At 41.3% G+C, this 14908-nt stretch overlaps 1 protein-coding gene across 5 annotated transcripts; it reads right to left on the reverse strand.

Moving 5' to 3' along the window:
* Positions 1 to 981: 981 nt before the first annotated feature.
* CASP10 (caspase 10) lies at positions 982 to 14799 on the reverse strand. Of its 5 annotated transcripts, XM_080400571.1 has the most exons (11): positions 11007 to 12459; positions 10486 to 10612; positions 9800 to 10139; positions 9557 to 9656; positions 8858 to 8993; positions 7979 to 8064; positions 6737 to 6773; positions 5452 to 5540; positions 3925 to 4036; positions 2665 to 3169; positions 982 to 2139 (listed from the first exon to the last, which is right to left on the reverse strand). In XM_080400571.1, the coding sequence occupies exons 1-11, from the start codon at positions 11022 to 11024 to the stop codon at positions 1977 to 1979; spliced, it is 1713 nt and encodes a 570-aa protein (XP_080256697.1). In that variant the 5' UTR covers positions 11025 to 12459; the 3' UTR covers positions 982 to 1976. The 5 variants fall into 5 exon arrangements, with proteins under 5 accessions (XP_080256697.1, XP_080256698.1, XP_080256695.1 ...); XM_080400572.1 differs by lacking the exons at positions 10486 to 10612; positions 11007 to 12459 and adding an exon at positions 14098 to 14799; XM_080400569.1 differs by lacking the exons at positions 10486 to 10612; positions 11007 to 12459 and adding an exon at positions 12476 to 14088 and having other exon boundaries at positions 5470 to 5540.
* Positions 14800 to 14908: the final 109 nt, after the last annotated feature.

Consider the following 14908-nt stretch of genomic DNA (forward strand, 5'->3'; position numbering starts at 1 on the left):
TGGCTCGCAGTACTGAGCCTACCCTGCCTTCGGGCTCGTGCTGAGAGTACCGCTGCACGCACCCAAGTGATACAGTGTGCAGCCCTCCACACACAGCCCTCCACACAAGCGAAATATTCACACTGAATAGTATAAATTACGGTAAACTGTGTTTGAACAAACCTTTTTATGAGCGAGGGAGGCTTCACCAGTCTTTTGTACCTCACAAGTGTGGACCCCTCTCCCCAGGGAACTCAAAGCAGGGGTCAGCTTAAACTCTTCTGACTGCCTTTACCTACCTATGATTTAACTGGAGACTACCCAGGCAGAAGTCTCTAACAGAGAAAGCAAGTTAACATGATGATGTGCTCTGTCTACTATGCTCTGTCTACTAAACTTAATGAAAACAAGATCCCGCAAAACAAGGTCAAAATTTTTGTCAGGTGTTTTCCCTGTACTGACAAAAATTCTATTGTTACATAAACATACAAAACAAAGGTGCGCCAAGCCTGAACAGTAATTGTGAGCCAGAAATTCCACCATTCTATTAAAGTATGTTATATATGCTACTAACAGACACAACATTTTCTATCTGTGGCACAAATGTAACTTCAAGTGTGGCAGCCATACCAACTCAGAAGACTCAAAATGCAACGAGATCACACAACCATGAATTCCATCACGATAAAAGTTCACCATTATGTTTTGGCAAACTTGCTGCATTTCAATGTTCTGCATGATGCAAAACCCCCCTCCTAAAAATCCTGGATAGCGCAAGCTAAAAACTGCATTAAGGCAGTATCCTTCCAAACTGTCACTCTAACCTGTGGCTAGTAATCATACGTAACAATCAGTGTTTTGCTGAAACAAAATAAGTTTCACTTCAGCTTAAACCCTGAGGCAGTTAAAACCCCGGTGATTCATGTAGCCCAACAAGGTGCAGGGGCCAGTCAGAAACACAGATAAACCTTACACTAGCACACAATTTTTATCTCACCAAGCTCTTAAAAAGAGGTATGAATTTAATGCAGTCACAAACAGGAAGGACAGACATACATAGTAAATGCTCATAAAAAACATGACATTATTTCAGTTAACTCACAAAATGCTCTGTTAGAAGCTTAATCAACAAGAAGCCTTGTTTCCCATATGGCTACCTATTGGGTCTTAAAGCAAGAAACAATAATCCAAAAATTTAATACTTAACAAAGTTAATCAATCTGATAAACCTATACAGACACACTGCTGAATGCCGTATTTCATAGTGTGCAAATCTTCCATCATAGCTTCTGTTTCCGGAAGTGATGGGGAAATGACAGTTCACAAGGTTTCACAGAGGGAATACTATGCAGCATTTTGGCTTTACTCAGTTTTTGAAAGATCTCACTGTTCTGAACAAGGTTTATGTTAGCCACTAGACAGTCTCAGTGTGCACTGTGGAACAAATTACTAATGTCAATAGTTAAGTGTTTCCCCATTAAGTTAAATGTAATTTAAATCAAAGATGGAATAAATCCTCTTCCACGCACTACTTAAGCTTCTCCCCTTTGTCCCCACCTTTGCCTTCCTCTATGAACATTGCTAGTGGATTAGGGGCAGGATTTAAAAGTTTTAGCTTGCAAAATAAAACATGATGGGCCTAAAGCAGACCATTAACAATCCTGGTTTAGATATGGAAGGCTACATGTAACCCTTATGCTGTCAGAAAAACACTTCTGTATCTGCAGTCTGTGCAGGTACAAAACAGTTTTAAAACGATAAAAGCATTCTTCTCCCAACCCTGATAACTCAAAATATATAGACGATGTAAACAGCTGGCACATGGATTGGTTTAATTCAGTCTTTTCCAGTTTCACAGTTTTGTTTGTCCAAAATATTTATGAGCCCTTGCCTTGAAGCTAGGTTCCTCAGGATTCTGGGTAACTGCTTTAAAACAGGTAGTGTGGTAAACTGCATTTAAATGAGATGTGCTGGTAAAAGGATGTATTTTAAAAACCTCAATGTTGCTGTGAAGGAGGAGGGTTTCTAGGTATCGGGAATATTAATTTTCTCCTTAAGGTATATGCTGGTTGGGGCATCTGCTTCTTTGTCCCCAGGCGGTCAACACGTCTGCCCACATCTTCATTAACTTCTGTAAGAATTGACAAAATATCTTCACCCCTGCAGCCAGAAGAAGAGCAAAAATACAAAAATTACTTATTAATGAGCAGATGGCACTCCATTTAACACTTCCCAGATCATCTAGAAGATACGGTATAAATATTCAAAACACAAAACCCACATCTTTTTCTCCAAATTTCTCTTTTGTTCTCATTTCAGTCACATTAAATACAAAAGACCTTTTCTTACTCTGCCTTGCTTGATTCAACCAGCAAAAAATAACGGAAAAGAGTATTTTTACCTCAATCCACTCAAGAAACAGATTGTTCTGCCTTAGAGAATACAGATAGGAGGTTCTGAGGTTTTTTTACAATAAACTTTGCATTGTCCAGATTATCTCTATGGTACTAGCAGTGTTAAGGTAAATTTATCAGTGGCAAGCAAACAAATCATCAGTTTAATGTGGGGGTTTTTTTGTCCACCTCAGAAGATGGGTTAGGGTTCCTATGTGAATTTGCCTTTGGAAAAAAAGGAGGGGGCAAGTTCCTCCCGTTTTTTCATGGAAGAGCTAAGCAAAGTACTTACCGTGGTACCAACAACTGTAGCTTACTGCACAGGGCCTGAATATACCAAGCACCCTGCTGAATGTGCCGGAAAGAGACATATCCATCAATTGTGGCCATGCCTAGGAGGAAATCAGCCTCTTCAGGAATACTTTCAGAAGGAGAAACACTCTGTTGCATGGAAGACAAATCGGGAATTCTTGCATCAGCTTCAACATAGACAGGACACTGTATCTCCTTTCCCTGGCAAGCTTGGATAAAGAAGAGTTTGGGCTTTTCAGCCAGTTGTGGACATTGTTTAGCAGTGAAGTGGGACATGATCATGCGGATTGACACAAGTTCCTCATCTTTCCCGTAGATCGCTCCTGACTCTCCATGAGATAGAATACAACATATAAAACAGTCCCTGTCTTTGTGATCTTGCAAGCGCTGCCAAGTTCGCATCAGATCTTTAATCTCCCAAGATGTCAGGTCAGTGTAAGTCCTCACGTCCAGACCAAGCCATGTGAATACTTGCTCCAGTTCCCCTGTAATTAAAATAAAAAAGAAAAAAAAAATGATGCAGTAGAAAAACATTTCATGAAGTCACCATGCAAGCTAATCTGAAAGATCTCACAGCCTGACACTTCTGCAGATTCATCCTCATACTAGTATCAACTAAAGGTTAACTGGAATAAAAAAAGGTAGCATCAGCTCAAACATAGGAGTTCCTCAGTTTTTGTAGACAAGTTTCAGAAAATACAGTGACATTTCACAATGTATGACGACACACAGAGTAAGCTCACAAATGACACCTGAAAACACGTGGAATCCTCCCCATCCCAAGTTTCAGATTAGATCTTTCAAAACCTTCCTCATATTATTATTTTCCAGTTGCAGTTTTGACGATTAGAGTTTCACACACGAGATAAAGAGAATGAACAGAATAAAACAAGAAGTATGCACAGAGTTGCTTGGTTATGGAATTTTGCATTATATCATGTAGAATGATGGTTTACTTTTTGTTCTTCATTATAGCTATACAGATAAAGGCTTAGTAAAGAGATTCTTAAAAGGATCCAAGAATGATCCAACTGCATCAGAAACTCAGTGGTTACTCATCCTTTAATCCTTCCTCCCCTAGGAGACACAAATAACATAATATAACACATCCCAAACATTTTACTCTTTAAGAGTATTAACTACCTAAAATATGGACAATATATAGAGCAATACTAGGCAATCAACTCACATGGGTAAACAGAGAGACTAATCCTTCAAAAAACTGACTTCAGTAACTTACCAGCATCTTTGCAAGAACCCTTCCTCTCCTGAAGAGACCTATCAAAGTTAACATTATTAATAATAAGACAAAATCCTCTGTGTGGTCCATCCATTTTGTAGCTTTTCATCTTCTGTAGAAAGAGAGGAAAAAAGATTACAGCCTCAATTAATTTATTCAACTTACTTGGATTTCCTTAACATGTCTCAAAATTGGCATCAAAAAATTAGAGGTACCTAAGACTGTGAGTGACTTTTGGAAAGCTGGAACTCAATGGTTGCCTCCCTGTGTGAAAAGACATGGATGAAGCCTCAAGCACACTGTCACCATGCTATCAAACTGCAGAGGACAGGTTTAGCAGCTGGGTTGGTCATCTGTATGCAAAAGGAAGGACTCAGCAGCCAAACTGCACAATCTGAATCGGTCATAGGGACAGAAGTCCCCAGCTGTTTCCAATGTCACAACAATATTTTAACTTCAGATGGCAGAGGGTTGACAGTGAAACTACAGGATGCTAGACATCTGAGTTGTTTTTTTTTTTTCAAGAGTGCTGATGAATACCTCTGTGAGCACAGTGATCCACTGGAAAGTAATGCAAGCAGAACAGAGATCTCAGAAGTGTGTAAACCTGCCACACTACCAGTTTTGCTAAGACTTAAAAGTTACCTCCCACTCTTAGGAAAGAACGTTTTACAAACTGAAAAGTCACCAAAATTTCAAGTACCATCTCCTCAAGTCCAACCTTGGGTTGAAATCAAAAACTCCCACCACTCCAGTTCCTTTCTGCTCACTAGAGAAGAGCAACAAACATCTGCTTTTGTGCATTTTAGGAGAACAAAGCGAAGGCAGCACTCCAAGCCCCTTCAACAGCAGTAAGAAGTATTTCTGATACACCAGTCTGAACATCAGGTGATGACAAGATATATTATAGCACAGAACATCAAGAAGTTAAATAGTTATAAACAAATGCAGGAAATTGCTCCCTCAATATCCATGCTCATCAGAAGGAAACAGCCAGAGGGAGAACCCTGCTGCACAGCGTTAAAAAGTGCACATAAAGCTTCTAAGAAGGGAACTCACAAAATGGATCTTTTCTCCTGTACCAAGACCTCTGGTTTATTGAGAAAAATTGTTACATGCCTGCAACAGCTTACTCAAAAACTCTTGCCACCTTTTATCCTCACGAGGTCTTTGCATGCTACCCCTGATCAAATTTCAAGATGGCCTGAACCTTTTTCTAAGCCAGATCCAGCGAGAACTGTGAAACTCTTTGTGTCTTGCACATTCTGCTGCTGTCTCGAAAATACATAACTTAAGAGAATGCCAAACAGTTTGCCTGTATCAGGAAGATAAGAAGATACAATGATGTGTGGATAACATCAAGGGTTAAAATGTTCTCTGAAAAGCTCCAGTTGATCAGACAACTCAAAAAACTTTATGAGACACGCAGGCATCTCACATGTCCTTGTATGATAAATGTCATTACAGGGATGAAGACCCCACACACCCAGGTATTCAACAAGAAGGATTTAAGAGATTGTCCCAAACCTTGGATTCATTTTCTACATTGCTGAATTCTTCTGGCAGCTCCAGGTTCATTTCAGAGAAGCCTTGTGTAAGATTAGTTGCTTTGTTATCTAGAAAAAAACCCGAAGCATAGATATTTATGACGAGAAATCTAGTACTGGAGGACGTAACGAAAAGGAGCTTAACTTCAATGCAGCACTTTTTGTATTTGAAATCCTGTTTTCATTAAAAGGAGTAATTACTCCATATGAGATAGCATCATCATAGTCAAAGGATCTATTTTGAACACGTCTCCAGTTATTTTTATTATACATATTTTCATGAAAAAGGCAAGGCTTCTATTTGTATTGGTATTGTGGAACAAAGATATCCATGGTACAAGATTAGGTTCTACCTGAAACATTCAAATGATTTTTTCATTTGGAAATCTGCTTAGAAATAAACTGTATTACAAGGATTTCCAATGTTACTACTGAAGCTCCCATTAAAGATTTTTTTGTTTTGTTTTGTTCCTGAGTCACTGAAAACTCTCAGACAAACTTTCAGAGCAAGGCTGCACCAACAGAGCTTAGAAGTGGAAGAGAGCTGACAGATGTTGTACTGCTGTACTTTGCAACTGGTCTATTTGAGAGAGTCATACAAGGTGGATGCAAACTAACCACTGTTATTTTTACAGAATCTTTTCAGAGATGTAACTCTGAAAACAGATCCAAAATGTAACGTTATTTATTGCTGCTTTATTTACTTCTGCTTCTGAATGCCCTAAAATGCTTGTCTCCTTTTGTACGAATCATACACTATCTAAAGCATTCAAAACATCCATCTCTACCATGCAACACTCCCCGGCTCTTCAACATCACGATCTATACAGCAAAAGAAGTCAGAGGTAAAATCCTGCACCCCAAAAATTAAACCCATCAGTTTTATAAACACTCATGGTGTCTCATTCTCTTGTCCTCCCAGGGATATTTAAACAGAAAACTTGTTTTTCTTTTTCAGGAAAGAAATAACCTCTTTGCTTCTAATAGGACTAGCCCTTACTTCACTTCCCAGAAAGCACATTGATTAGTTGCTAGTAAATGCCCGACAAAGTACACATGATTTACCAGTTTTCTCTTGCCTCTTTTATGTAAGAACAAAAATCCTTCAAATCTATTTGTGCAGAAAGCAAAAGACCCTTCCAAGAAGACAACAAGGTAAGTCCATTGCATTAAACCAAATGGTAGAAATTTTCTAGAGAAAGTAAAGGAATGCAACATTAAACATAAAGGTAATAATAACCAAACACATTATCAGAAATTCTTACCATTGATATTAGAACTGACAGATTTGATCGAGGTCTCCTATTTTTTGAGGACGAGGAACACCGTGTTAAATATCACTATTATATAAAATAAGTTTTCATAGTTATTTTTAGCAATATAGCCTTAATACAAAGCTCTTTAAGTAGTGCGTAGGAAAAATACTGAATTCCTAAGAGCAGCAAAGCATTTAATAGTGAAACTACAAAGGAATTCCCCACTTAGAGCAAATCTTACAGAGCTGGAAACAACTCTATTTTCTCTCAAGGATAAAGGGAAACAGCACAGAATTTTCTTACACTTCCAAATGATCCTATCACTATAGGGGTAGTCAGTCACTACAAAGAAAATAAAGGTCTCAACACAGTCCCGTATCAATCCTCTTGGTTAGCCAATTATTTGAGCATGAATCATTTTAACTAAGTGATTCTAGTCCTGCCTAAGAGGTATCTTCTAGCAGTAAGTGTCAATGGTTTATTATAGAGCATGGAAAAAGTTTATAACCTCTCATAATTTTAAAGAGAAAATCAAACATAATCATCAGGGTTATGGAAACAGTCTCTAAGTCTTTTTCTAAAATTCTTTTAAATATGTTTGCTTAATAAAACTACATTAATTTTCTTACTGCACCAAGTGCCAATGCATGATGGCTTCCCCAAACCCTCTGGACACATATAGCAAAAATAGCTCAAAGCAGCAGTAATGCAAACCCTTCTGATACTAAATAGCTCATTTTCCTAAGCTCTTGTCTACTAGAGCTTCACTTAAGGGAAGTATCCTTAGAAAGATCACTGGTTTTCCTCATTCAGAACTGTGTTAAGACTCCCTACCTTCCTCCCCTCTTCCTCAAAAAGGAAATCCATTACAGCCCTGGTAAGTTTCCCAATCTGATTCATCATGCAGCTGCAGGACTAGTACGGTACGTTGAGCAAATGGGACACCTCCTTTAGCAGCAGCAGTTTGAACTGATCATCAAAGTATAGCGTTAGCCTTCAGAGGTGATTTAGTGTTGATCAGACTGAACAGATCAGCAGTGACTGATCCATTCTCTAGAAGACACCTGTCTAGCTTTTTTGCTCATCTCTCTTCCTAACATGATTTTTTTCCCCACAGTTGCACGTGACCAATAGTAATACTTTTAATAAACCACTGTTTAATACTATATGCAGCTCTATTCCTTACATGCTGAACAAATACAACCCCCCAGACCACTAAAACCCAAGCTGGCAGTATGTACTCCAGTGTACCTGTGGGGAAGTGAATACTCTGATGTCTCCAGTGTGAAACAGTGAAGATTCCTTGACTGGCAGAGTGTTCTGCTGAGGCAGAGGCACTAAGAGCAGAAAGAGACAAAACGAGAAGCCAAGTGCCTTTTCGTTAAGCCAGTATCAATCTGCACATTAGGCAAATGTGGATCTATACCTACTGAAAGATGTATTAAAACAGAAAGCAACTTTGAAACACACTCAAAAAGCATGGGGGAATGGAACTCACGAAACACTGAGTGCCCTTGCACCTACTGGGGAGATGTAGCTTTTTACTTCCCAGAGTCTGTTTCCCAGTGCTTAAATAAACGGAAATAGAACTGTTTCCCCCCAGTGTGCTTATAGTCACCCCATAGGGCGTTAGATGAAGGGAAATTACAAACTGCATTATAACCCCTGATTACGTGAATCACACATTTAGTAATAAAACATACCATGTATTGGGGACACATGCACAGTTTGCCTCTCCAGTTTTTTAGCAGGCAACTGCCTTGTCATACTGTACATTCATACACCACAAAGTGCCTTTTACAGGACAGTCATCATCATCTCAATACTACTCATGGGGAAATGGAGAAGTGCAACATAACTATAAATAGATTTTCAGTTTCCCACCCTGTTCTGTATGTGCTTGACTGCTCTTTGTGGCCTCAGGTATGCCAGCATGTCCCTACTGGAATTCAGCTCGGAAGTAATGCAAGGTAGGGACTGTTAATGCCAAATTTGTGTGTGAAGATGAGTGATACCACTCCAGCTCCTGTTCCAGCAATGCACACACGGAAACCTGAGGCACAGTTACCCAGACCCTTCTAGTGCTTCTTGCATTTCAGTGAACCTACTCCCTGACTCTGAATTTCTCACCTTTTGTCCTTTTGTAGCAGTTTACTGTTTCCAGGAGATCAGGTGAAACATTCATACAGACCTCCTCCAGCATCTGTACATTGTTTTCAGTTAAAAGGCCCTGTTTTTCCAATAAAATCAGCAAATCCAGAGCAGACTGGCAGCCAAAAGGAGAGGGTAAATTACAGTTATTTTTCATTGGAACTGAAAACCTGTCTCAGCCCTGTCTGTCTCAAACAATCATGTCATTATATGCTTTGCTTCCTCCCAACAAGATTCAGTCAATTTCACATCACTGTGGGAGGTGGAAATGTGGCTCCATGGAAAGCTCCATGTTTGCGTTATAATTTGGTAGGGTCTTGTTTAATTAAACAGATTCACCCAAACCATATTAATGGCTTTAGGCCTCGAGAAGGCTTTATTGCTGTAAAATGGAACCAATGACATATATGGACGTGAATCTCCTTTACACACAGCTCAAGCAGGGGAAAGATTTTATTTGTCACCCTTTTATGACCTAATGCAAGACCGTGGACTGTCAGCGATTGACCTTGGCACAAAGCACCAAATTCCACACTTATCTGTCAACAGCTTCCTCCTTGCTAGTCTTACAAATACTGACTAGTCTAGTTGCAATTATGCCCTATTCTGCCAAATACTTTTCCCACTTTCCCTCCTGTTTCCCCTCCCATATACATATTTGGCTCTCTCCTCACATACATAAATTATCCGTCGCTTTGGAAGACAGTTTTGCAGTAGGAATATGATGTGCTTCAACATCTCATTGGTAATGTTCTCTGACAATTCATACAGCATCTGCCTGTAACAAAAATACAGCGAGATAAAAGCAGAACAGAAGATCATGTACAAACTAAAAGCAATTTGAGAATTTAAAAATGGAAAGGGAAACAGTACGGCATAGATGGCAGTAATGGAAAGAACAGAACCACACTGCAAGCTTACCTGTACGGAGACACTCTTCCCTTCTCATGCAGACATTCTTGCACTTTCTCTTTGGTATAACCAAGTTTCTTGAGCAAGGAGTGACATTTAATTCTGTATAAGAGTTCAGCTAGCAGGAAAGTATCTTCCTTATTCAGATATTCTTCAGCCATGAGAAGCTGAAAGATGTCCACTGCTGACTTCACACTTTCTAGTTTTTTGAAGGGAAGCAAATCAGTACAGAGAAATTTTAAAGCTGCTACATCTTCAGCCACCAGATTTTCATCAATGAACAGAAGCTGCTGACGGAACTTCAAGCTGACATCTTCCTCCATGTTGCTGGAACCAACAGTCTCTCTGCCTGAAAGCAGAAAGCAAATGCTAGTAACACTTGAATCTTCAATACAACAATCTTTGTAATAAGATTTCACCCAACAGATATTTGGAAGCCCTGAATTCTCTGCAAAGAGGAGTTTCCTTTTAAATAAATTCAAAACTTACTTCCTTCTCCAAACACAAGACTACAACAAAGCCCAGATTTGGCTGAAGCTCTGAACAACCCAGTCTAAATTTGAAGTTAGCCCTGCTCTGAGCAGAAAATGGGGCTAGATGACCTCAAGAGGTCCCTAAGTTCTTCTGTGTCTTTCAAACATTCAGATCTTTTCTTCTCTCCATTGTAGGTGGGACGAGTCCCTGCAGTAACTTACCACAACTTTCAGTGGAGAGAGCACAGTGGTTCACACATATCCCTTGATTTGCAGTCCAAGGGCTCATTCTTCTCTGGCTGTAGCAAGAAGGTGTTTCTTTGTCACAAGCCTCACAACGAAGCTGAAGCTGTGGAATACCCATCCACTCCCAGTCATATCTTGCTACCAGACTGTGTTTCATATTTGGCATAGGAAAAACCTAAAGCCTCCCTTGTAAGTAAATGTCAACTAAAACGTAATAGCGCTCAGCCTAAATAGGGTCTGCACAAGCAACTCAATCTTAACTGAAGTTTAATGGAGACTAATCACCCTTCCACTACATAAAACTTCCGCATAGCCTAGGCAGTTCTTTTCTGCCTGTGGAAGGTTATATAGGTAAAAAGGTGCTTCAGTGCCTTCTGCCCAAATGGGCAGGTAGGTCTTTAATCTTTTGTTTAGAGCAGCTGGAAGCAGCAAAGCTTTCTACATGAGGGAGCACAGGGGAAAATCAGGGAAGTGGAGTAGGGACAGAACCTCCAAACCTGAAGCCTTTGAAGCATCTGGGAGCACAGCTCAGCAGATAAACCACAGAGGATATCACAGCACACGGCGGCACAGAGAAGAGACTGTTGCAGCTTTGTGTTCAGGGACAGACAGAAAATATAATCCCCAAATCCAGATGCCCACTTAGGAAACGAGGTTTGACAGAACTCAGGAATCCTGAATTGTGTCCTGTCCCCAGGTCACAAGTCAGAGCCTTTGCAAAAACAAAAAAAGTCAGATTGCTTTTTCCTGTATTCAAACTTACTCTCCCACAGCTTAGTAATTGTTCTTCACATTCCTTCTCATACTAAATCCCACGTGCCATGACATCCTCTTCATGTGAGCTGCTATCAAAAAGCTTCAGACCTCAGCCTGTCAACTACACAGAAATTATATCACTTCACAGTAAATCAGACTTTAAATTCATTTAGCTAAAAGCTACTTTAAAGCCCTATCAAGGTACTTTGATCAACTAAATTTAGCAGAATAACTTAGGTTAAACTGACCCTGTCTAAACTAACAAGTTTATGTAATCCAGGTTCAAACTGAAATTATGACAATCCAGCACTTAGAGCTGATTTCAACTAAATGAATTTAAAAATAATTGCTTTAGGAGATTTAGGGGCAATCTGTGTGTACACCAGGTGTACATAGTCATTTCATCAGCAAATCAAACTGAAGCAAGATCTGGCACAAATTCCTTCATCTGCCTCTCATACAGTTCTCAAGACTGTGTTGCTGCCACTCTTGGAAAACTTTTTTCACTCCAAGTATTTCCAGCTTGAGTTCGAAATGCCTTCAAGGCCTCTCAACACGTGCTGCGTTTGCCAGATACCCGTACCTCCTCCTTCCCCCCCGCCCAGCACCACCAAGCAGGGGAATCCTGCCCACCCGCTGCGCACCTTCCTGCGGCAGCGTCCTTATATCCCTCTACCACTTCATGCACTTCACAGGCCACTTATAAAACAGCGTGGCAAAAAAACCAGCGTCCTAAAGCAAAGAAGGAAAAGGGGCGGGCGATCCCCATCCCAGTAAAACCAGATGATGCCGAACACCCGGCAGAAACACAGGCGGGGCGCAGGACACACCCGCGGCCCGAGCCTGCCGCGGTTCACGGGCACGCACCGCTAGAGCTGGCAGGACGTTAGCGGGCAGAACAGCGATGGATCAACGTCTCTCATTTACATTTTGCGATACACCCTTACAGAAGGAAAATCTCATGAAATACGCAAATAAGGTTATCAAATTACTCTTTCCTCCTGAAAAGTTTTATTGACCAGGGCACTACTAGGCCGAAATATTTAAGAACAATGGAGAAACACGGAGCACAAAGGAATGCCGAGGCACAGCCCGCAGCCCCGCGGGCAAGGGGAGCCCCGCGGTACCGGGAGGAGCGGGGTTTAGGCTCCGAGCTCCGGCGCCGCAGCCCTGCTTTGTGCCCTCCCCGGTCCAGGCCCCCCCTTCTTACCTCTCACGCGGCTTCCCGCCCCGCGCCCTCTCCCGGCAGCTGCTCCGCGGGCGGCGCTCAGCGCTTCCCGCTCTGTTTCCCGCCCAGCCGCGAGCCCAAGCGCTGTGTCACGGCGCCGGGCCCCCCCGCAGGGCGGCGCGCCGCCAGCCCGAGGCCTGCGGGACGGAGGCGGCACCCCCGGCCCCGGCGGCAGCACGTCGGTTTGTGGGCGCGTCCGCGGAACGCGCCGCCTCTGCCAGCAGGCAGGCTCCGGCGGAGCGCGGCGGAGCCCCCCGGAGCTGAAAGGGGCCATCAGACATACAGCACACTCCCTCTGCAGCTGTTAGCACCGCGACTTCCTCTTGAACCTACCGCCTTCTGGATAACGAGTGGGCAACCACAGTAATACACGCGTATGTAACAGCACAAAGTAAACTAGATCGATGTGACTGAGCCATCAGCAACAAAGCCGGGGGCAAAACACCACAGAATCTCCTTCCTCACTGGTACACCTGAGCCGCTGAAAGCCGTAATTTATATTCTGCCAATTCTCCTTTTCCTCTTCCATATATATATATATACAGCATGTACTGAAGTACAAGAAATTTTTATTTCTGTTATCAGAAGGCAAAACTGAAATTCAGTACCAGGGAGCAGTGTGTTTCACAGCCTTGTTCCAAGCACAGTCAGTTGAGAAGCAGAGGAGGAGTGGCTTGTTTTATCTTGTTCAACAGCTGGTTCTGAAAACTAGGCACTTTGGCAGTCCATCACTGTGAAATTTCACCAGCATGTCTCTTTCATGTTACTGTGCTGACACCCTAAACTCATCATGGATCCAGAATGAACTCTTTTCCTCCTCTTCTGGCTACTGAATGGAAGTCTGATATCATTCAACCACTCTATCTGCAACACATGTACAACTTGATGCAACCCATGCCCTGCATCCAGTCACTTTCCAGATTCAAATTTTAGGTGCACAGGACAGCAAGAGCAGACAGTCCCTACCATGTGTACAGAGGGACACAAAAAGCTATGGCAGAAGTGACAGACAACTGGCATCACAAAATTCCTGCGTGTTAAATACTGACTTCAGTGCTACTTCTTACTGTGCAGTGAGTACAGGGAATCAATCTACCCACACACCATTCTTCAAAGAGGTGTCAAGGCAACAAATACTGCTTGGATGATTACAGAGTGACTTCTGCTATGGTTTAGAATCTACTGAGGGTCAAGACATGAGTGCAGAAAATTGGTATCTGACATCCGTGAATGCTGCATGTCCCCTCCACTCACTGGTCATTAGAAGGCTCTGATCACTCCTGAGCCAAGCAGCAAGATACTAAGAGACTTCCTTCCTTTTTCACTGCAAGGGTAATTTACAGAAACCTCAACGATTTTCAAAACAGCATTTCTTCATCATTTAAGGAAGGGGACATGGACTTTACTCACTGTGTCAAGCACTATGGTGAAGAACCTCCAAATCAAACCTACATTGTCACAAAACTATCACAAACAGAATATATTCTATTGCTAATATTCTAAGTACATAGTTGTATTTAGCATCACGCAAAACCCCCCAAAACAATAAACCCACAAAACCCCACCACATTGTTAAACCCTGTAAGAATAGCCACTACTCTTACTTCCTTTCTCCCTTTTTTCCTGTTTTCTTCTTTCTGCTTCCAGTAATGATGCTGTATTTTTCCTCCAGATCTTCTTTTCCCTACTTGTTCTTCTCTTCGTTCTCCCTACCATTCTCCTTCTTGTTCCTCCTTGAAATTTCCATATTTCTTTCCCTTATCTCTCTGCCCCCTCTTGGTTCCATTCTGCCTGCTTTTGGTTGTCTATAAGGCAGAAGTGCTCATCACATGCAAAAGCTAATAAGGGAAATGGGGAAAAAGTGAAGTTAATTTGTGAAAGAAATCACATTTATTAACATCACATAGATATATATGATAACTAAGAATTGCATCTTATTTCTACAACCACAGAAAACATATTTGTTTCACCATTTGCGTCATTTACCAGCCACTACAGGAAGTAACTTGTAATAGAGACTCCAAATCTGTCATTTTATAATCCTTCTTACCCCATGAAAAATGAGCAAGGTAGTTTCAAAATTACACTTGTGCTTTATTTTATTTTAAGACAGTTATTAAATATTCAGGGTTAGAAATGAATGCTATTTTTATTACCTACCATATATAATACACACCCTTCTGTTAATGCAATGCATTAAGTTCTCTACTTGAGCGTGTAGAATACATATGAAGGCAATTTTAAGACACAAAGTATTTTTAAAGCCAGAAGTGATACGGCACTAGTTTAAGCAAAAGACCAGTTCAACAGGGCCTTAGAAAACAGTAAACTGAAAGCAAGACCTGCACCCTCTCCCTGTCCTGCTATGATGCATTGATTTCCACACCTAAAACACCATGATACTGGATTTAGTAT

This window comes from Falco punctatus, assembly GCF_963210335.1.
Source record: "Falco punctatus genome assembly, chromosome: 8".
In the NCBI taxonomy this organism is placed as follows: Eukaryota; Metazoa; Chordata; class Aves; order Falconiformes; family Falconidae; genus Falco; species Falco punctatus.

What these genes read in the sequence shown, in the direction of transcription:
- CASP10 (XM_080400568.1), bottom strand. Translation starts at nt 12,767, where the DNA reads ATGGCCCCTTTCAGCTCCGGGGGGCTCCGCCGCGCTCCGCCGGAGCCT. An exon ending in CAAAGCGACGGATAATTTAT is followed by an intron (nt 8,994 to 9,556) that starts GTATGTGAGGAG and finishes TTTGGCTGCCAG; the next exon opens with TCTGCTCTGGATTTGCTGAT. An exon ending in CTACAGTTGTTGGTACCACG is followed by an intron (nt 2,140 to 2,664) that starts GTAAGTACTTTG and finishes TTCTGGCTGCAG; the next exon opens with GGGTGAAGATATTTTGTCAA.